General features: G+C 29.8%; 2 protein-coding genes across 4 annotated transcripts in view; one reads left to right on the forward strand and one right to left on the reverse strand.

The window, feature by feature from the left end:
* LOC107444054 (sodium-coupled monocarboxylate transporter 2-like) overlaps positions 1-22,741 on the reverse strand; it is a 37,189-nt gene that overhangs the window by 9,157 nt on the left and 5,291 nt on the right. For both annotated transcript variants that reach the window (XM_043045343.2, XM_043045345.2), the window contains exons 3-11: positions 21,708-21,773; positions 11,977-12,028; positions 11,027-11,094; positions 10,745-10,899; positions 9,499-9,639; positions 8,098-8,227; positions 7,912-8,000; positions 4,212-4,327; positions 1,267-1,334 (exon numbers count right to left, since the gene is read on the reverse strand). In XM_043045343.2, coding sequence (XP_042901277.1) covers positions 1,267-1,334; positions 4,212-4,327; positions 7,912-8,000; positions 8,098-8,227; positions 9,499-9,639; positions 10,745-10,899; positions 11,027-11,094; positions 11,977-12,028; positions 21,708-21,773 — 885 coding nt within the window. The remainder of the gene's footprint in view (positions 1-1,266; positions 1,335-4,211; positions 4,328-7,911; positions 8,001-8,097; positions 8,228-9,498; positions 9,640-10,744; positions 10,900-11,026; positions 11,095-11,976; positions 12,029-21,707; positions 21,774-22,741) is intronic.
* Positions 20,252-22,741, forward strand: part of LOC107444065 (sodium-coupled monocarboxylate transporter 2) — a 78,690-nt gene continuing 76,200 nt past the window's right edge. Inside the window, exon 1 of one of the 2 annotated variants that reach the window (XM_071178821.1) lies at positions 20,252-20,564. Coding sequence is in view for 1 of the 2 variants with exons in the window: in XM_043045342.1 (XP_042901276.1) it covers positions 21,193-21,201 (9 nt within the window). In the remaining variant the exon portion in view is untranslated. Of the gene's footprint in view, positions 20,565-21,177; positions 21,202-22,741 lie in introns of those variants that run through there. The other variant, XM_043045342.1, reaches the window with a different exon arrangement.

The raw sequence follows: 22,741 nt of genomic DNA on the forward strand, positions 1-22,741 counted from the left end.
CTTAATTTGTGAAAATTAGGTAACTGGTGATTGCTCACTTTCATTTCAGTCACTTATATAAAAACTATTGCGATTGAATATCGCTCATGAAAAGTGTGAGATAATGAGTGAGGAATGAGAAAGTAGTGGAAAATCTTCGTGTATTAACTGTAGCTTACGTCTTTTGAAATTACTTAAGCTATTGGAAGTTTAACTCCCACTGCGGACACCACATATACATACTCTTTTCTCTAAATCATGAGGATTTTCCGCTCTTTATTCTCGCTTCTTACATCAATTTAAATTGCCGTTTGTTATTCCAACAGAAATTTATTAAAAAAAAATACATGGAATTGTTAACATTCCAACAAATAATTTCTACAGAATATTTAAACAATTATGCAAATTTAAATAATTTAACTAAGAGAGAAATAAAAATCTTCTGTATTATTATATTTTTATATAATTTCAACACTATAAAAACTGTATTTTTCGAATCAATATATCGAACAGAATGGAATGACATATATCCAGTGTGTTTTTCTGTGTTCCATACAAAAAGTGTTTTTCTTTTCACATTTTAGGATGAAAGCTGTTTGTCATGGTTTCAATTTTTTGATTCGCTTTTGAAACGTATAAGTACTGTGTGACTCTATACATTTATATACCCTCTTATTGTTCTGGTAAAAAAATTAACAAAAAGGCACTAGCTCAAACAGAGACGAAATCGTCTGATTGGCTTCACAAAGTGAGAGTTAAAGATAAAACCCTAAATTATTTGCTTTTTGGGTTGGACCAAGATGAGCTATAAAGTCGATTTAAATAAATAACCAAACATTTCTATAAAAACTTTCAAAAAATAACATATTTAATTAAAACAAAACAATCAAACAATATCAGAATGCGTGAAAATATGTCTCCGATGAATTTTCTTACAAGAATTGAAAAGTTTTTTCTTTCTTTGCAAGTTTCTCCTAAACATTTGAAGATTTGTTTTCATTTAGGCAAATTATGTGGCTTTTATAAAATACTTAATATTAAATGTATCTTCAATTCATTTGTTATCTTGTATTTTACTAGTTACTATTGGAATTTTTTTTTCAAAAATTGCTTCCAACTAATTCTATTTGATTCGAGTTTTACTTGAAATCCCTATCTCACCATATTTTAATTTTGCAAAAAATTTTCAATAAATGCTTATTGTAGAAAAATATTTAAAAATAACTTCTTTTGTATACTTAATTATAGCGTGATGTAACTGTATAGAATTGTTAAATTTTATCTTACTTGTAGAATACTGGTCACTTTGTGTACAACAAAAGTGAAAGCAATGGTCAAAAGCCCGAAACTCAAACCTAAAATATCAAAAAAAAATTTACAAATTGTATTTTATTCAATATTTTATTCTACAATTTTCTGAATGTTTTTTTTTTGTCAAATCCTTATTTTCTTAAATAATTTAAGTAGATTTAAAAAATTATCGAAGGAGGAGGAATTGTAAGCAATAAGTAGAAATAGAAATCATTCGAAATAACTTAATAATTTATTTTTTTACGGGGAAAATAAAGTAGTAAGAGAAGCTATTCATCTAAAACTAGATCAAGAATGTATTATTTTTTATAAAATTTCATACTCATGTTTAATCTATGCATCTTATAAATATTCTTTTACTAAGATATCCTTAAAATGATTAAATTTTAATTACTGATCTTCTGACTAAACTTTTTGGGGTCATATTTTCCAAATTACAACCCTTTTTACCATTGAAGTAGGAAATTAGCATGCTATGATGCGTCATTGCAGCGGCCACTATATAAAACTTCCTAACTCTCTCTGATCTGGAGTGTACAACTACAGTGTACAATTATCTCCTGCTACGAATCCAGAGGTCCTTATTCAAATCCTACTGTAAGCCAACGAACATCTCCCCCTCCCCCAAGCATTTCTCGCTCGACATAATTTTTAAGGCTATGCATAGTACACAAAATGATGCTTCAAAGCTGAATATATAAGGTTTTCAAATTATACTATTATTAGTTTCGGAGCCATTTTGACTTATTTTTTCTCAACTTTATGAAACTCTTTTTTTTTCAGTGTTTTCTTGCTCTTTATTAAATGGCTTTCGCTAATTTAACTACGCCATATAATTAAAGATATCTTATTTTATTGTGCTTATTAAAGGAAATTCAGAAAACTTGCATACATTCGAATTTTGGAGAGGCCTAACCTTTTGGTTTATCTTATTATCATAGTTTAAAATATTTAAAAGCAAAAATAAGCATAACATTCTGTTTTACGTCATTGTTACTTCTCCAGTTAATCATATATTGTTAAAAAAAGTTTCGTGTTGCGTTGATAATAACGTTTAAATTTATAACATTTCCTTCAATTTTAAAAAGTGGTACGAAACCAACGTGACTGTCATAAATATCCCCCTCAAGTAAAAAGTACCAAGTGAGGTGTTTCTTTATCATTTATATAAAAGATACGTTTCAGAAGAATGTTATCCCATTAAAAAACTAGATAATACATTTTTTAACTTGTAACAATTTTGTAAATATTGAAAAATTATGTTAAATTGAAAGCAAATAAAACTTTGTGAATGCACTGGCTATCATAAATTAAAGAAAAATCATAAAAAGGACTTTAACTAAAGAAATTTAATGAAACTAGCACACAATAATGTGCAAATAATAATGTATCAAAAAGGCAGAAAAATATTAACCAGACAATTGTGATGTCACAGGAATTAGCATATGTATGAAATGAATAAATCAGATGTGTCAGTTCGGAATAGAAAAAGTACCTTCAGTATGAAGTATGATCATTTCTACCAGCAATACAGCACATGTGTGATGCTTTCACTTACACCGAAGAGCCATTACATTATGACCACCCTGCTAATAATATGTAGGGCCACCTTTAGCCCTCAAAACTGCTAGCAACCGCCGTGGCATTGATTCCACAAGGTGCTGATAGGTAATCTGAGGTATCTGGTACCAAGCGCTCACCAACTGGTTCTGCAATTCCCTCACATTGAAATTTGGTTTTCCAAGTTGGACCACTAATGCTCAATTGGATTAAGGTTAGGTGAATTTGGGGGCCAAGACATGACATGAAAGTCACTAGAATGTTCCTCGACGATTCGACCCTTATGACATGGTGCATTATCCTGTTCGTGAACACTATCCCCCGCAGAAAAAAACTGCTGCCATGAATGGGTGAACCTGGTCTGCAACTATGTTCAAGTAGCTTACGGACGTCAGGGATTGTTCTATGAGGATTATAGGTCCTAATGTGCCCCCATGAAGACATTGTTTCTGGGCGAGCAACCATGAAAACCAGGGCGAGCCCATTGTTATAGATGGAGGGTGGTCATAATGTAATGGCTCTTCGCTGTATGTGATCTACTAGTTTAGTTGGAAGTGTGGGCCATTCTTTCTGCAAAGCAGTTTCAGCATTGACCGTTCCACGTCGAACGTCTGTGCGTCCACCCACAGGTCTTTGCATCCAAACCACACACAGCTCTTTTACGGATGTTTGATGGATGATATCAGGTTCCATGTTCTCTTCAAATCAAACAACGCCTAGCATCGGTTTGGAAGCTAAACCTGAACTCATATTTGAAGAGAACAACCCTCCTTTGGACAGCCGTTCAGTGGACATTTTACTATGCCCATATCAAACGTTCTTTCCTATGGCATGACGAAAGAGGCAAGAAAATGGTTGGTTGGATAAATATCGGTCATTTGCTCTTGTCGAAGCATTTAGCTGTCCTTGACTGAACCTTCTGGATGCCAAACCTGCGATTAGAAATTGTTGCCAAAGTCTGTGAACCACAGAAGGACTTAGATTTAGCCACCTTAGCTTTACTTTGCCTTGTTGCTAGTCTTTCAATAGATCTCCAACGCAGTTCCTCAAACAAATGATGCCCGGATGTCATTGTCACAAATTGCCTAGCTGAAATTTCTCATTTCTGAAACATAGCAAAATTTACAAGCTTGCGATCAAACATGCAATTTTATGCTCTCTGCACATAACGTCATTCAATTGCTGCGCTACTAATTTACATATTGCAGTTTTAGTTAGCAACTCTTATTTGACAACAATCTTAAGTTTTATTGTGATTGACTTACATTAGGAAAATTTGTCGCCATTTTTGTAATTTTTCCTTCCTTTATGATAACCAGTATACTATCTAGTGCAGGTATAAAGCCTATTAAAATGCTTACTTAGTATTTTCCCTACTCTAGTAGCAGTTCTTTCTGACATATTTTTACCAATATAAATTTTTATAAAATCCTCTAAGACAGTAGCTGCTAACGAGTTCATACCAGTTGCCATCGTGCTATAAATATTGGATAGATAAATAAAAGTAAGATATATTTTTATTATTAATAATTTTTTATCAATGCGAAATCATACGCAGTAATAAACCACCTATAGCATGTTACATAAGTGAAAATACACATACATTGTTAAATACACTGTTGCATTACTCATACATGTAAAAAAATAACATTTTCTCTCTCAGAATTTCCCATCAGCATTTTAATATTTCAAATATATAAAAATGTTTTAAAAAAAGGTGTGAACAAAGGTTTTTCAGTTACTAACTCAGTTTTTTTCAACATTTTTACTGACTATTTGGTAATTAATTTGGGGTAAAATTAACGGTTTGGTACCATTTCGAGCAACAGAAAATGTAGAAATCGTTTCTGTTGGGTAATAAGCTAATTTGTAAACTGGTAAGTATATATTTGAGATTGCATTAACTTTGATTCCAGAATTCCATGAAAACAATCATATTTAAGCAATCCTTTTCTTTAGCTTGGATATTGGATAAAAAAAAATCCGAAACGTTTAACTTTACAGAAACTGCAGCCTGTTCAAATTGTACATTAAAATAAGTATTACAAGTTTTAAGGAAGCTTAATACTAATATTTCAGAATATGCTTAGAGTTTGGAAATNTTTTTATATATATATATATATATATATATAATTATGAAATTGCAGAAATTTAAAGTGGTTCTTGAAGATAAGGAATACAATCGTACATAATAGCTCATCGTATTTTAAGATATACGGCGTAATCAGTTCCACGCATCTACAAAAGTTACAATCAACTGGCTTACTTGGCCAACTGCACTTTGTTTACATTGAGTTTTATTCAGTTTACCCTTTATGATACTCGTCATTTTGAGTAGTTGTTTTTTAACTTTATCTTCTTTCTTTTTTCAGACCGTTGGTTGCTTTCCTGATAGTCCATAGCAAGGGAAGAGAACTTCGAACTGTTTTTAAAAAAATATGCTGGATTGAAACATATGCTTTTTAGAATCTGAAGGAAACCAACTTGCTTTTACCCCTGAACTTCTGGAATTGTGAATTGCGAGTATTACTCTGAATATAACCTTCTAATGTGTGCAACAATTAATAGTACCTGTCATTACCTTTCATAATTATATAATAATTAATCTGCATTACTCGTCATTAATATTACCTGACATTTACCGCAGAAGTTAGTATTGCATGCCTGCCAACTTTTACGCTCTTCAAAGAAGCTAGTGATAGCAAAATGAAATCAGAATAGATATTTGTCACAGTGTTGTGTGACGATTTTTTATGTCAATAATTTAAATTTAATTTAATCTTTCATAGTTGATAGTATTTGTACTTTTCCTATTTTATTTCTCTTTTCATTTTTTACCCCTATTTTTTTCTGTGAAGAGAATTGGAAATGTTTCTTTTACTTTTACGTTAGCAACACATTTTTTGTGTCATCTTTTTTCACTTTTTGCTATTCAAGGACGTCTGACCCCACTGTCCTTCTCAAGGACGACATTCTTTTCCCTCACTTTCTAAATTTACGTCACCACTTAACTTCTTTTCCCATCACTTTCATGTAACCTTCAGTTTTGCACATGGTGATTCTGGTTCCAGCCGGGTTTTTTTCGAATTTCCAAGAATTGGTGTGTTCACGCCTTCTTGGGGACTTTTTCCCTTTGGCACCATATTTGGTATGATGTGGGAGTACTCATTTACATTGATTGGTTTTGCTTACCCGTCCTGTGATCCCCCCGTCCAATCACAGTCGTCCTCTCCTCCTCCTAGATAACTTGTATTTTCCCGCGCTTAAGGGGACGCCTTTATTATCGTTTTTGGTACCACCAAGGACACTTCTCCTCTGGTGCTCCGTTTTGCTTTGGTTTCGACTGGTGAGCTGGCCTAGGTCAGCGAGCTATGCCGAATCCACCTGTAATGTTAATCTTTTTTAGCAAGTGCCGCCATTTTTTTTTTTTTTTTTGTGATTCCTTGGCTATAAGTTTTTTCTTCTTTTGCGATGCCTGAAATATTTGTGTGTGACAGACCACCCATCCCATTCAAAAAACTGGTACTATTGTAAAATAATGAACAATTAAAGATGAATTTGTGAACGATGCTTCTTTTCACTGTATTTTTATTTGGTATCCATCACTTCAAATGTCCGATGGTGGACCTGTCTCCATGATGTAAATAATATGTGGTGAGTAACATTCTCATGTTTCCTTTTTCTGACCAGCGTTTATTTGCACAAACGTAAAATTTTATAGATGTTATTCAGTCGTCCTTTACCTTGACCACGAGCCCTTGCTGTTAGGTTAATTCACGTGGCACTTTAGCAATGTTTCCCTCCTCTATTTTCGATCACTTTTGGCCAATTCCTTCCCAAAATTGTTTAATTACATCCCTCCCCACTCAGGGTATTTGTTTGTCCCCTGTAAAATAAAAGGTAATAATATAAAATAAAAAACAATGTGAACAAAAAAAATGCAGTCTTCCTGTTCCCTTCTTTCGACGTTTGGTTCTTTTAATTCCAAGACAACTCAATGATGTCTTCATGATTGTCCATCGAGGTGAGTGACTCAAATCCTTATTTGTATTTATTTGACTAGAGGGTAGTTACAACTTATTTACTGTTGTGTATAATTTTATAGATGTTATTCAGTCGTCCTTTAACTTTATCTTGACCACGAACCCTTGCTGTTGGGTTAATTCCAGTGGCACTTTCGCAATGTTTCCCCTCCACTATTTTCGATCACTTTTGACCTTTCTTTCCATCAATTAATGATGATCCAAAATTATTATCAAAATTCATTATTTAATTAATCACTTTTAATTTCTTTGATTGTTTTAAACATTATCGACTGAATACCTCTATCAAATTTTATAACCTATTTCTCTGTATATATTTTAATCACAACATCCCCTTTTTCTCAATTTAATAAATTAATTAATTTATTATGGTACACATGAGTCTTTCATTTTTTATAATAAAATTTAAAATTGGTACAATATTGTAAGCACACTTTTCATTTATATTTTGCCCTCTTAATTGAAACTCGTAACGATGAGTAGTAGATCTTCATTACGTATGTTTAAATTATTTAAACGTAACGTTAATCAAGGTCATTTTAAGTAAATGTATTAATTCCAGAATCGAGTTGAAGGTCATAGAAATGGCTTCCAGATTAATTGTAAAATTAAATCTTCCTGAAAATCCAGAAGAGTTAGCAGGTATCATATTGTCTGCTGTTGGCTGCTAAAACAAATATGACTGGTAGTTTCAACAAAAATAAAGAATACGACAACTTCCTAAGTAAGATGATCTCTTATTTTCACATGCAATACATCACAACTTTTAAAAACAATTGAGTTCATTAACTTATAATATCGTGTGAAACTGCCGCAAAAATTTAACCACGATATTACCGTGTACCTGTTCTTATCTGTCATTTCAGCCTTATTCTTAATTTAAAGTTGAGGCAAACATGAACTATATGTTTTAATTGGAGATACAAGTATTATTGATCAAAGTTCAACAGATTTTCCTCTCATTTCTCAGTTTCTAATCTTCCCTTACAATGATGAACAGTTAAATGTTATTGTTTACCTGACAGCTCCACTGTAAACGCCAGCTACAAACAACCCTGGGAGTCCTTGAAACTTTCCAAATGTTTCCATAACAAATCTGGGAAAGAGCTGAAAAATGTAGAAGTAGAAACTAGATTCTCATATTTAGCGACTCATTAAAATAATTAAACAAAATAATAAATAGTGCTTTTCTTAAAATACTTACCTGATCAGGAGCTTGGATTAATTTTGTTCCAATCGGATCACACTGCCAATAGTAAGCATAAATAACTAAACCAGCAAAGCCAGTTAAAATATTAAGTATAATTACAGCTGGTAAATTGAGCCAAACGCATCTAAAAAAGATTTCAAAAACACAAAAAAAAAGTCGTTAATAAAAAATTTTGACACACATTTACAAAAATAAAGTTATCTAAAATTATCTGGCTGAAACATTTTCGTTATATTGTTATTTATTTAATATTTTCATATAATATATTATATTTATTATATTTAACATTTTCATTATTATATTATCATTATATAATAATTAATGTAAGCTCATAATTTCTATAAACTTTCCAAATATAAAGTTTATTTAGACCTCTAAACATATGATCCTTTACTTAAAATGTTTGACTCGCAGAGTATGACTCGTATCCTGATGGCAGCCATCAGGAGACGAATCATATGCCTCCGGGTTCCTGGCAGGATCCTTTAACCATCACTGTTTAACACCCCAGGTCAGAGAGAGTTGTATATTGGACGCCGGCACAGCCAATCATGACATACAGTCCATTCGCTTGAAATTTTTTAAGATAAAGAGAAAAAAGCAAAAATTTAAATTATAATTACCGATCACCTGACTAAACTATAGGAACCATATTTCCCAAACTGCAACTCTTAGTATCATCATAATTTGAAACAATTATGTCACGATAAGTCATGTTGGGGGCCACAATATAAAGCTTCCTAACTCTTTCTGGATTGGGGTGTACAACTATGATGTTTAGAGCATCCTGCAACCAATATGGGGATCCATGGTTTGAATCCTTTGCAGTCAACGAACAACTCTCTCACACATTTCTCCCTCCGCATATTTTTTGTTCAAAAATGAATATATGCTGTCTCAATTTTGAAATCATGAGGTTTTCAAACACGACTATTATATTTTTCTGAGAATTTTGATGCATTTTTGCTCAATTTTGAGAAACCCTTTTTTGCAGTACAGACGATTGAGTAGTAAAATTTGAGCAAAAATTTTATGCTCCCTACCGCCTTGTGTTAAAGTTGCATCAACTTCAAAATAACAATTTTAAAGTTCGACCTTAAACCAATCTCTTGATAGTAAAGTTCTACAAATATTTTTAAGGATTCCAATTTTTGAGCTTGGTAGATTTCAGCTACCTGAAACTTAGAGGAATAATTTTTTATTTTCCTAATTCGGGAGTCATATTTTTCCAGAAAATTTCTGCAAAAAAGGACCCAAAAATGAAGGAACTGTCTTAATATATAAAATCTACGTTAACTTTAAAGAAGAAATATTTATAATAAATTTTATATGTAGGCATCTTTACACACTGCTATTTACTACGCACAACTATAATACTTAGGGAGTGGTTCTTACAATTGCGCATCACGGAGACTTTTTACTGTTAAATATCTCTGAACCATTGATTGACTGGCAGCATAGTTTCCAATCCAAGTGAAATATCCCCCAATCATAACAGTCATGAAAGTGTGCCGTATAGTAGGATCCACTTCAAAACTATAAATTAATACAAAAATTAAAAATTATATCGATAATTCATCAGTTATTTTACTGTAAAAATAGCTGAGAGGTAAGATAGATAGCTAAGAAGATTTTGGAGATAGAAGAGGGTAACATTTCATTAATTTGTTTAATCTCACAATGCATAAGCTTCAGCCATGTTACAGGCCATAATTACATTCCTTGTAGAAAAAAAAAATTCTTTTTTGTAGGAGTTGTTAACAATAATTTTTACTCTTTAAAAAAATAAAGTAATCTAAAAATTTTAAGGCATTTTTGATGCTTCCTCGTTTGGAACGTTTAAAACCGAAAAATTACTTTACACGAATTGAAAAGTAAAATTTACATGATATTTACCATTTCTTTTGGTCGTATTAAACCCCATTTCATTCATTGTTCATATTGTTAAAAGTATGTTTTCTTAATTATTAGAACTGATAATGATGATTTTACAGTTTGAAACTGAAATTCTTTGCTGGGTGATTCTACCTCAAAGGGACACTATAAATAATATTTTTAAAATAGGTTTCTTTCTGATTAAGGATTAAATTATTTTTATGCATACAGATTTGATACAAAGATATTTAAGACTTAGATGCGCATTTATGAAATATATTTTTGAGAAATACTTTATTTAATATTGTATGTCATAGGCGGTACAAATCTTTGGAATTTGCTTTGTATTGAATTACCCTAAGATGTGAAATTATTCAATTTTCAGTTTAAAAAATATTCAATTTCCTATTTTACAATAATTCAGAACATTAGTTATTGTTGATTGCAAATTCATCAATCAAAATCACATCTAAACCAATAATAATTACAAGATTTTTTGGCAGGAGGATGGTTGTTAAAGATTTTTTATGGTGACCAATAATTTTTGTTATGTTAAAAATTTGCCCATAATAGGACTGAAGTCGTCAAGATGGGAAAATAAAATAATACGTGCTTTCTAAAAAATCAAGACCAGTTGGGTGTCTATCAAGGTTGTACAAATATTGTACAAATATCATATATAAGGATAAGAAATTACCGAATCATCAAATTACTTGCATTATTCTGTTCCTAAAACGAGCTTAATTTTTAAGAAAGAAAAACTTACTTGAAAAATTCAATTCTGCCACTGGCTAAACCACGTTGCCAAACCACATCGAATCCACCCAAATCTATTGCACCTTTTATGACGACCATTAGGACCACTCCGTACATAATAATAGATTGCAAACAATCAGTCCAGACTACAGCCTTTACACCACCCTATAGCAAGCACAATTAAAGCAAGTGAATACACCTCCACTCTTTCAAAAAATTCTTATTATTAAAACTTTCAATTCATAAATTAAGAAACTCAAGTTTTCAATTTTTATTTCAACTAAATACTTACTATGCAAGTATAAAATGTGCAAACCAGTCCCGTAGAAAAAATTGCGGTCCAAATTTTGATGCCAGTTACTGAAATAAAAATTTTCAATTTAATGTTAAAACTTAAATTGTTAATACTTATTTTAAATGTAACATATGTTACTAAAAATATCTGGAATTAGTACAAACAGGAAATCATAACTTTTAGGTGCAATCTTGTGTACAATAACATTCCTATAATCATATATATTAAAAAATGAACAAAAAACAACTTAACAACTTAAAAATATTACTTTATATATACATCATTTTTCTTAAAAATATTTTTTTGCATTTTACATATTTTTGTTCTACTGAAATCATAATTAACATATTAATAAAAGCTTATTTTGTATTATGATTATTTTAAAATAAAAACGAGAGGAATTCTTTTGGAAGAATCTTTTTGTTTTCAGGAATAATAAACACACTTAACTGGGATTGTAATGTCATTACATTTAATTACATCTACATTTAACATTTTTATTACGCTTTTAAATTTTTATTAATCTTTTAATCAAAGCTATTTATTTCAAAAGAGAGATCTCAAGGCTCGAGGAAATTATAGTAACAAAATTGGTGATATCGTTAAATATTATTTAAAATATAAAATGTCAATTTTTACACAAAATTTTGAAATTTTAAAAATAAGATTTAAAAATATACAGAAGATTCAAAAATCAAATATTTGCTGCGTTAAAACAAGATTTGAATAAAGAAAATTCAAGATATGGTCAATTCCTGTCAATCACAATTTTTGTTTTTTAAAAAAAAATGAAAGAAAGCATGTTTTTAAATAAAATATTGCTTTAAATATTTCAAATTTGTAGCGTTTAAACAGCTGGAGAAAAGAATTAAGTTTCCAAGTTAGTGCTTTCCCTCCTTTTATTTGAATTTTTTTTAAATTTAATTAAAAATGAACTCTTTACTTACCTTCAGCTAGAGCTAAAGCGGGCGCATATAAAACGATGGGCATGTACATCATCTGAAAAGAAACTAAATAAAGTGACTAAATTTTGCTGCTTCTGAATTTTTAACCAATTACTAAAAAATAAGTTTTGCACTAAAAATCAAAATTAATGTAGAAATGGTAACGATTCGTTGAGATAAACGTAAAAGAAAACGCCAATAATATTATTGACGCCGATGGTAATTAATTTTGGTAATATTTACAAATTGAAGTAAAATAACAAATAAAGTACTAAGAGGCAAAATTAACGGAGAAATGGTATTAATTCTTCTAAGAGCACGCAAAATATCAACAACCAATTTTTGACATCAATGATGGTTAATTAATTTTGTTAATAAATACTAATTGAAATGATAAAATAAGCTACGAACTAAAAAGTGAAATTAATTTTAAAAATGTATTCATTTGTTATGCAGAACCTTAAGAAGACATCATACTATTATTGGCATCCCTGATGCTTTATTTTGGTGATAGGTACTGTGGTGTAACTACCACTATAAATATTAAATACCTATTCACTAGTATATAAGACATGTTAACTTGATTCTATCGGAGTTACCTTTTAATAGATGAAGGTTGACATAGTCGATAATTATAATTTGCCTCAATGGTGACCCGGACGTGATAAGAACTTACCAATATTGATGGATGATCCACATTTAACAGTTGATTTACTTAAAAATATACTGCTAAAAAAATCCGGTGAAGTAAATAAAGTCTCCCGGTCAATAAACAAAAAATTGAAAGGGAAAAAAAAGAAATAATAAGCAAAATGCTATAAATAGAATGGAGAAATAATATAATGAGCAAAATGAAATAAATAAAAAAAGGAGAAGAAATTAAACAATATGAATCAACTAGTGGTATCCGTTCATCGAATTCTATCACAGATAAAATTTTGGAAGGGGAGTAATGTGGTGTAACTACCACTATAAATATTAAATACCAATTCACTAGCATATAAGACATGTTAACTTGATTTTATCGGAGGTACCTTTTAATAGATGAAGGTTGACATAGGCGATAATTATAATTTCCCTCAGTACTATGGAAATTGATGCGGTTTTGATATCTATCAAATATACTCTTATATAGGTACAAAGCATTGTATAAGCAAATTTTGTTTTATTTCAGCTGCATCGATGCTATACATTTTTATGATAGATACTAAAGATATATTTTTTAAGGCCCCTCGAATGCATTAGAATAGGAGACAGAGGCTTGATTGTGGTAAATTTTAAATGTCATTAATTGCCTAGAGCAACAGCATGATGCGAAATGATACCGAAAGCAGTTAAACTTTATTTTGATGGAATGAAAGAATAAATACGTGTTTTTCTTAACTTAACAACGTAAAACGACTGATAAGGTCAACAAATAATACTCAATAAAAAAAGACTTTGGAATTATTTTATCTTTATTATTTGTGTCTGTATTCGTCTTAGTTCTGTTCATTATTTTACAGTGTTACCCAGTACTGACTTTATGAACTCTATTTTTTCACCCCGCATGAGAAACGGGTATTCAACTAGTATAAAATAAAGATGTTTCATTATTTTCTTTTAGTTATTTTTTAAACCTCTGGCTACTATTCTTAATTTTGGCACTTGAGCAAACAAATATTTTCAAAAATGTTCGCGGTAATTCTGGTAAAACTGTCGTACATTTTAGTAACGACATGTCCAGTTACATTTTTTATTTAAACTTTTAATTTCGTAATTCTTCCGTTCATACGGTAATGGTTGTCCGAAATTTTTGATTTTCAAGATTATTTTCTTATTACCCCATATTTGGTAAAAAGTACAAGCTGAAAAGTCTATTAAACATTAATTATCAGAAAGGTTCTGAATTCGAATCCCGGACAAAGCATTGATGTTCTTTCATTCTCTGTACCATCTGTCCTTACTGTGGCAGTAACGTCAGCCTGCCTATTATGGTGCCCCCGAAAGAGTTGCCAACAAATCTGCCCTTATGCTCCTGAATTGACGAATTGTCAAGTGGGCGTTGGAAGAAAAAAAACGTTAAATCTTACCAACGTCCATAGAAATTGAAAGTTTAAAAGAGTCTCAGGACTTCCTTTTTAATTTCATGTGTATGCAAATAATTATCCCACTGAGTAATTCAAAACAGAATACTAGTATTAATTTAAATAAGTTAAAATANACAGACGATTGAGTAGTAAAATTTGAGCAAAAATTTTATGCTCCCTACCGCCTTGTGTTAAAGTTGCATCAACTTCAAAATAACAATTTTAAAGTTCGACCTTAAACCAATCTCTTGATAGTAAAGTTCTACAAATATTTTTAAGGATTCCAATTTTTGAGCTTGGTAGATTTCAGCTACCTGAAACTTAGAGGAATAATTTTTTATTTTCCTAATTCGGGAGTCATATTTTTCCAGAAAATTTCTGCAAAAAAGGACCCAAAAATGAAGGAACTGTCTTAATATATAAAATCTACGTTAACTTTAAAGAAGAAATATTTATAATAAATTTTATATGTAGGCATCTTTACACACTGCTATTTACTACGCACAACTATAATACTTAGGGAGTGGTTCTTACAATTGCGCATCACGGAGACTTTTTACTGTTAAATATCTCTGAACCATTGATTGACTGGCAGCATAGTTTCCAATCCAAGTGAAATATCCCCCAATCATAACAGTCATGAAAGTGTGCCGTATAGTAGGATCCACTTCAAAACTATAAATTAATACAAAAATTAAAAATATATCGATAATTCATCAGTTATTTTACTGTAAAAATAGCTGAGAGGTAAGATAGATACCTAAGAAGATTTTGGAGATAGAAGATGGTAACATTTCATTAATTTATATGATCTCGCAGTACATAATCTTCATCCATGTTTCAGACAATAACTACATCCTTAGTCGAATTTTTTTTTTCCTTTTTGTAAGAGTTGTTAACAATAATTTTTACTCTTTAAAAAAAATAAAGTAATCTCAAATTTTTAAGGCATTTTTTATGTGTCCTTGCTTGGAACGTTTTAATTCGAAAATTTACTTTACCCGAATTGAAACGAAAAGCTTAATTGATATTTACCATTTGTTTTGGTCGTATTAAACCGCGTTTCATAATTTTATATTCGTTGTTCATATTGTTAAAAGTATGTTTTTTTAATTATTAGAACTGATAATGATGATTTTACTGGTTAAAATTAATTCCTGTCAAAATTCTTCACGGGTGATTCTACGTCAAAGGGGCACTATAAACAATATTTTTTAAATAGATTTCCTTCTGATTAAGGATTAAACTATTTTTATGTATACAGATTTGATACGAAGATATTTAAGACTTAGATACGCATTTATGAAATACATTTTTGACAAATATATTATTTAATATTGTTCGTCATAGGCGGTACAAATCTTTTGAATTTGCCTTGTTTTGGATTACCCTAAAATGCGAAATTGAAAGAGAAAATATTCAATTTCCTATTTCAGAGAAATTCAGAACATTAGTTTTTGTTGATTACAAATTCATTTATCAAAATCACATCTAAACTAATAATTATTACAAGATTTGTTGGCAGGAGGATCATTGTTAAAGATTTTTTATGGTAGGCAATAATTTTTGTTACGTTAAAAATTTGCCAATTATGGAACTGAAGTCGTCAAGATAGGAAAATAAAGTAATAAGTGCTTTCTAAAAAATCATGACCAGTCGGGCGTCTAGCAAGGTTGTACAAATATTATACATAAGGATAAGAAATTACCGAATCATCAAATAGCTTACACTATTCTGTTCTTAAAAGGAGCTTAATTTTTAAGAAAGAAAAACTTACTTAAAAAATTCAATTCTGCCACTGTCTAAACCACGTTGCCAAACAACATCGAATCCACCCAAATCTAGGGCACCTTTTATAACGACCATTAGGACCACTCCGTACATAATAATAGATTGCAAACAATCAGTCCAGACAACAGCTTTTACACCACCCTATAAGCAAGCACAATTAAAGCAAGTGAATACACCTCCACTCAGGGGCAGACTAAGGCCTAGGTAACCTAGGCACGTGCCGAGGGCCCGTAATTTTTGGGGCCCGAAAATTAGGTTTTTAATTTTTGTAATTAATTTTTATTTTTATTTAATAGAGAAACGTGATATTCATAATTATAGCTGAAACGTATTCAAATTATGCCGAATCTTTGATAGATAAAGACGACAAGGGTGGACGAAAGATTTACAACTCACTATAGTGAACGAAATAAAGGAAGCCAAATTTAACTCTCTAATTATTGATTCAACACCTGATATATCTCACGTAGATCAGCTAACCGTTATTATTTGCTATGTTCGTCCAAGTAATATAAACGAAAGATTTTTGGGATTTCGACCTATATATTCTCATAGTGGTAAAAACTGTAGATTAAATAATGTAGATTTAATAAATAATGTTAAATAATGTAGATTTAGACATCACTAACTGTCTGGGACAGAGTTATGATAATGCGTTTAATATGGCAGGTAAATATAAGGGACTCCAATCTAGAATAAAAGAACATATTTTTCCGCCTATTTTATGCCGTGCACAAATCATTCATTAAATTTAATTGGAAACGCTGCTGCCGAAAGCTGGAAGCATGAAAATCGCATTCGCATCGTTGCATTGCTTTTTTCAATATCGTGCAGGAATTGTACGTATTTTTTCAAGTTCTACACATGAGGGGAATGCATTCCAAAAATTTTGTAAGAGCAAACACTTGAGTATTAAACCTATTTGTGACACCAGGTGGTCTGCTCGTTCCAATGTTGTGAAATCCTTAAATGAAAATTATGAAGAAATTAAACATTGTTTACATCATTTTTCATCAAACAAAGATGAAAAACCATTAACAAGGTTCGAAGCAGCCAATTTACGTAAAAAACTTGTTACATTTGAGTATGTACTGTTACTTTCCATATGGGCAAAGATTTTAGAGAGAATAGATGCTTCAAACAAAACTCTTCAACAAAAAGACGAATCCTTAAATACAGCAGTTTTAATATATGATTCATTGATAGATTTCATACAAACTGTTAGAGATGATTTTGACAATTTAGAAAAAGAAGCAAAAATAGTTAAAGATATTGCATATACTAATGATAAAAAGCGGCAGAAAATACGAAAACTATTTCATGATGAAATTCCAGAACATGAAGTAAGATTCAGTGGCAAAGAACATTTGAAAGTTAATATTTTTCTGTTCCATGCGATTCTTTAATTAGCAACATTAAAAAAAGATATGATGGATATAGAACTATGAACAATAAATTCAAAAATTTTTTTTATGATAGTGATGTTTTTGACTCTTCAATAGAGGAATTAAAATTTTATGAACAAGATTTAAACCTACCAAAACTGAAAAATGAAGTATTACAATTTGAGACATTCATAAGTAAATAAAATATTATTTCGCCTGTATCCATGTGGTCATTTATTCAGGAAAATAATATTATTGCAACATTCCCTAATTTAAACATAATTCTGAGAATTTATTTAACCCTTCCAATAAGCAATGCAAGCGATGAAAGATCATTTTCAGTAATGGTCAGAATAAAAAAAAATTTAAGATCCACATTAGGCCAATGAAAATTAAATAGTTTATCATTACTTCATATAACAAAGAGTTATTAAATAACTGTATCAATTATGACAAACTAATTGACGAGTTTGCAGAACTAAAAGTGAGAAAAAAGGCAATATAACTAATCAATCTGGGTATATTTGTTTAAGTATTATTGTCAGTTTTAATAAATTATGTTTATGTTTGTTTGTTTTAATAAATCATATTTATTTAATTTTTGTACATGTATATTATTTTTACCCTTTTTTTCCTTGAAACCGGTAATTAAATAGAACTACACACTATATGCTTTAAAACTAAACTACCAAACGCAAAGCTTGCGTCATGACTGAAAAACAGACCCGGAATTATAATGTTGCCTAGGGCCCGCTTTAGCCTTAGTCCGCCACTGCCTCCACTCTTTCAAAAATCTCTTATTACTAAAACTTTCAATTCATAAACTTGAGACTCAAGTTTTCAATTTTTATTTCAACTAAATACTTACTATGCAAGTATAAAACGTGCAAACCAGTCCCGTAGAAAAAATTGCAGTCCAAATTTTGATGCCAGTTACTGAAATAAAAATTTTCAATTTAATGTTGAAATTTAAATTAGTAATCCTTATTTCAAATGTAACATATGTTACTAAAAATATCTGGAATTTGTACAAACAGGAAATCAAAACTTTTTATTGCAATCTTGCGTACAATAATATTTCTATAATCGTATATATTAAAAAATGAACGAAAAACAACTTAACAACTAAAAAGTTTTACTTTATATTATGCAGCATGTTTTTAAATATTTTTTCGTATTTTACATATTTTTGTTCTATTAAAATCACAATTAATATATTAAAAGAAGCTTATTTTGTATTATGAATATTTTAAAATGAAAACAAAAGGAATTCTTTCGGGAGAATCTTTTTGTTTTCGGGAATAATAAACACACTTAACTGGGATTGTAATGTCATAACATTCAAACTTAATTACATTTGCATTTAACATTTTTATTATGCTTGTACATTTTTATTAAGCTTTTAATCAAGTTATTTATTTCAAGAGAAAGATCACAAGGTTTGAGGAATTATAGTGACAAAATTGATGATATCGTTAAAAGTTATTTAAATATAAAATGTCATTTGTTTCTTAAAATTTTTGAAATTTTAAAAATAAGATTAAAAAATATACAGAAGATTCAAAAATCAAATGTTTACTGCGTTAAATCAAGATTTGAATAAAGAAAATTCACGGTATGGTCAAGTCCTGGAAATCATAACTTTTAAAGAAAAAAGGAAAGAGAACATGATTTTAAATAAAATATTGCGTTAAATATTTCAAATTTGCAGCTGAAGAAAAGAATTAAGTTTCCACGTTAGTGCTTCCCTCCTTTTATTTGAATTTTTTTTTTATTTAATTAAAAATTAACTCTTTACTTACCTTCAGCTAGAGCTAAAGCGGGTGCATATAAAACGATGGGCATATACATCATCTGAAAAGAAACTAAATAAAGTAACTAAATTTTGCAGCTTCTGAATTTTTAACCAATTATTAAAAAATAAAATTGATACTAATAATTGATACTTGATAAAATTAGTACTAAATTGATGCGGTTTTGATATCTATCAAATATACTCTTATATAGGTACAAAGTATTGTATAAGCAAATTTTGCTTTATTTCAGCTGCATCCATGCTGTACATTTTTATGATAGATACTAAAGATATAGCTTTTTTAAGGCCCCTCCCTCAGATGCATCAGAATAGGAGAAAGAAGCTTGATTGTGGTAAATTTTAAATATCATTAATTGCCTAGAACAACAGCGTAATGCAAAATGATACCGAAAGCAGTTAAACTCTATTTTGGTGGGAGGAAAGAATAAATACGTGTTTTTCTTAACTTAACTACGTAAAACCACTGACAAGGTCAACAAATAATACTAAATAAAAAAAGACATTAGAATCCACACATTTGGTAAAAAATGCAAGCAGAAGAGTCAGTTAAACATTAATTATCAGAAAGGTTCTGGATTCGAATCCCGGACAAAGTATTGATGTTCTTTCATTCTCTGTACTATCTGTCTTTACTGTGGCAGCAACGTCGGCCTGCCTATTATGGTACCCCCGAAAGAGTTGCCAACAAATCTGCCCTGATGCGCCTGAATTGACGAATTGTCAAGTGGGCGTTGGAAAAAAAGAGCGTTAAATCTTACCAACGTCCATAGAAATTGAAAGTTTAAAAGAGTCTCAGGACTTCCTTTTTAATTTCATGTGTATACAAATAATTATCCCTCTGAGTAACTCAAAACAGAATACTGTGTATTAATTTAAATAAGTTAAAATATGAAATCAAAAATGATTTGCGCAGTGAAGAATAGATAGTTTCATCAGAAGTCTCTTGTAAGTATTAGCATTTTAACAAAATCAGATATTTGCAAAGATATTTTTCTATTGAATTTTATTTTAAATCCCTTTAATTTCAGATTAATTAATGATATTTTATTTTATAAAGTGCGTTGTTATTTTTTGAATAAATGGCAGTTTGTAATCAATTTTTACACTAAGAACGAATGAAATTTTCATATTTTAGCAATAGAAGCACATTTGTCTTATTTTGTCACCTGATATATCTGTTGTGAAATTTGTCTGCCTTTAATAAGAGAAATTGCTTCACTTAACGTTGGAATAACTGTTTGTTTCGTAATGCAGATTTAGTTATGCTTACATTATATTTGTCTTTCATATATTTACAACTATTTTTGAATAACAAACATATACTTCTTTAATACATCTAACTTACTTTTTTGCAAAGTTTAAAATTGCTTTAAGATATTGTAATTACGGTAACTGTAAATCAGGCATTTATATTTAATAGGGATTTTTGAAAAGAAATTATAAAAAGGTCAGTTTTATAATATTTAATTCCAATTAGTATCTCACTTTATTAAACGCAAAACTGATTTTACTGAGGAATTTTAATTCAAGGTAAGTACTTTAAGTTTAACATTCCTTTTTACTTTTTAAATTCATTTACGTAACAGTTTATTACATCTATTTCTTTTCTATACATAATACATTCAATGATATAGTTGTACATTTTAACTTAACACATTTTGTGTAAACATGTCTAGGATCGCGATGTGTAACCATTTTGATTTCAGATAGCAAAAAGTTAAAGGACAATAAAGCTCAGAAACGCAGGTGTCACAGGTGCATGATGCCGTAAAATCCGTTTTTACAGTAAAATTTTACAAAACAAAAAAATCGGATTTATCGTAATATTTACCGTTAAATCAACTAATCACTATAATTAAATAAATATTACTGGGAAAACGGTAAAATGTTATTGTGAAAATGAACTTCATGGTAAAATAGATTTTAAGGATGCTGCGTTCAGGGTGCCAGTCCTTTTTATCCTGAAATTTTTACAGTGTTCTTGGTCACACACTAACTGTTATCCACATGTTTGTAAAGCAAAGTCATTCATTTTTTAAAAGTTTTTTTTTTAAATTATCAACAGATGGCAGCACAAATCATAAATGAGAACATAGTCTCTCATTGAAATTAAAAGTTGAAGTTCGTGGGAAGTATGCTTCCCACGGTCTTACAAAGGATGAATAACGTAAGTAGAAAAAATGTTAATGTGCTTCAACCGTTCAAAATACGTATGATTTCGCTAGGACTACTCATAAATGATGATTAATTAATACGCGATAATCATTTGCTTGTAGTTCTGACAAAGAGCTTCAGATTTTGAACTCTTGGAACATTGTGACTGTTTTTCTCCATTTTCATTAAAAATAAGAAAGAAGACATTGTTATTTTAAGTATATTTTTTGCTCTACTTTTCGGTGGATTTTTCTATTAACAAAATGCATAGATATATTTATTCAGAGCATTATAAGGAAACATATGTGTTAGTTAAAAACATGGTTAAATTACTTATTTTTCACTCTTGCTCAAAAAATACAGAAATTTAAAAATTAATCTTTGGATTCAATCACTCATTAAGAGAAAAAAAATGTGATCTATCTTCAAATTTTTAGCGTTTTTGATTATTAGAAGAACGTTTAATAAAATAATAACAAGTATATTAATGAATTTGATAAATCAAAGAACTTTTCTCACCATATGCATGAAAAACACACCAGAACCAATTGTTCTTATGAATCTATGGAATCTTAATCCTAAATACTGAAAAAAATCACATTTTTTTGGTAAGGAATATTTAGTTAATTAGATAAAATATTAAGGAGATACAAATATTAGATAGTTTTCGTTTATTGTTAAAATATATAATAAACTCTACATTCATATTTTTGTAAGAAATGTGCTTAAATTATTTCTAAAAGCTCACGCAACTTGCAAATTATAACTAAACTCTCAAAAACTTTTCAGCATTAAAACACAATACACTACACATTTATTGCAACTTTAATAAGGTGTTAAGTCAAAGTTCAAGCTAAACAACTATATCGTGTGCACTGAAAAAAATTCTGTATTAAATTACAGTGAAATGAATAGGCATATAGAATGCTGGTACTTTTAACAAAAAATCTGATATGCCTTAATATTTTTGTAATATTTATTGAAAAATCACTGAATCACTTTAATTAAATAATTATTACTGTAAAATATACGGTATAAAATTTTACGGAGAAATTTATTGTACGGATGACGCATCAAGGGTGCTGGCATTTTTTACCGGAATTTTTTACTGTTTAGTCAAGTTTAAATGTCCGATAAACTTTGATTAAAGATTTCATCGTATAAAGGTTGATTAAAAAAAATTGTAAGATATTATGCTTCAAGTCGCATCAAAATTTATAACAGAGTACGAAATAATTTATTACTAAAATTACAAATATTTAAAATAAATTACATTTGATTCAAAAATTCAATTTTAAAATCGGAAGGAAGAAAAACAAAATATTTTTAACAAATAGTACTGATTTGTTAAGATTTTCGAGATAGTAGTAAATTTTTGACATAATAGTAGGAAAATAACAAAAATTTCATATTTGAATTGTAGGTTTCACAATAATAGGGTGCCAGGTGTCACTCTGTTACCGAAATTTAAATCACTTGAATGCTTTGGTCTCAGGTTCAACCTGCATGGAAACATGATTTAACTTACCAATAGACCAGAGTATTGCTTCAAT

This window comes from Parasteatoda tepidariorum, chromosome 3 (assembly GCF_043381705.1).
Source record: "Parasteatoda tepidariorum isolate YZ-2023 chromosome 3, CAS_Ptep_4.0, whole genome shotgun sequence".
NCBI classification, from domain to species: Eukaryota; Metazoa; Arthropoda; class Arachnida; order Araneae; family Theridiidae; genus Parasteatoda; species Parasteatoda tepidariorum.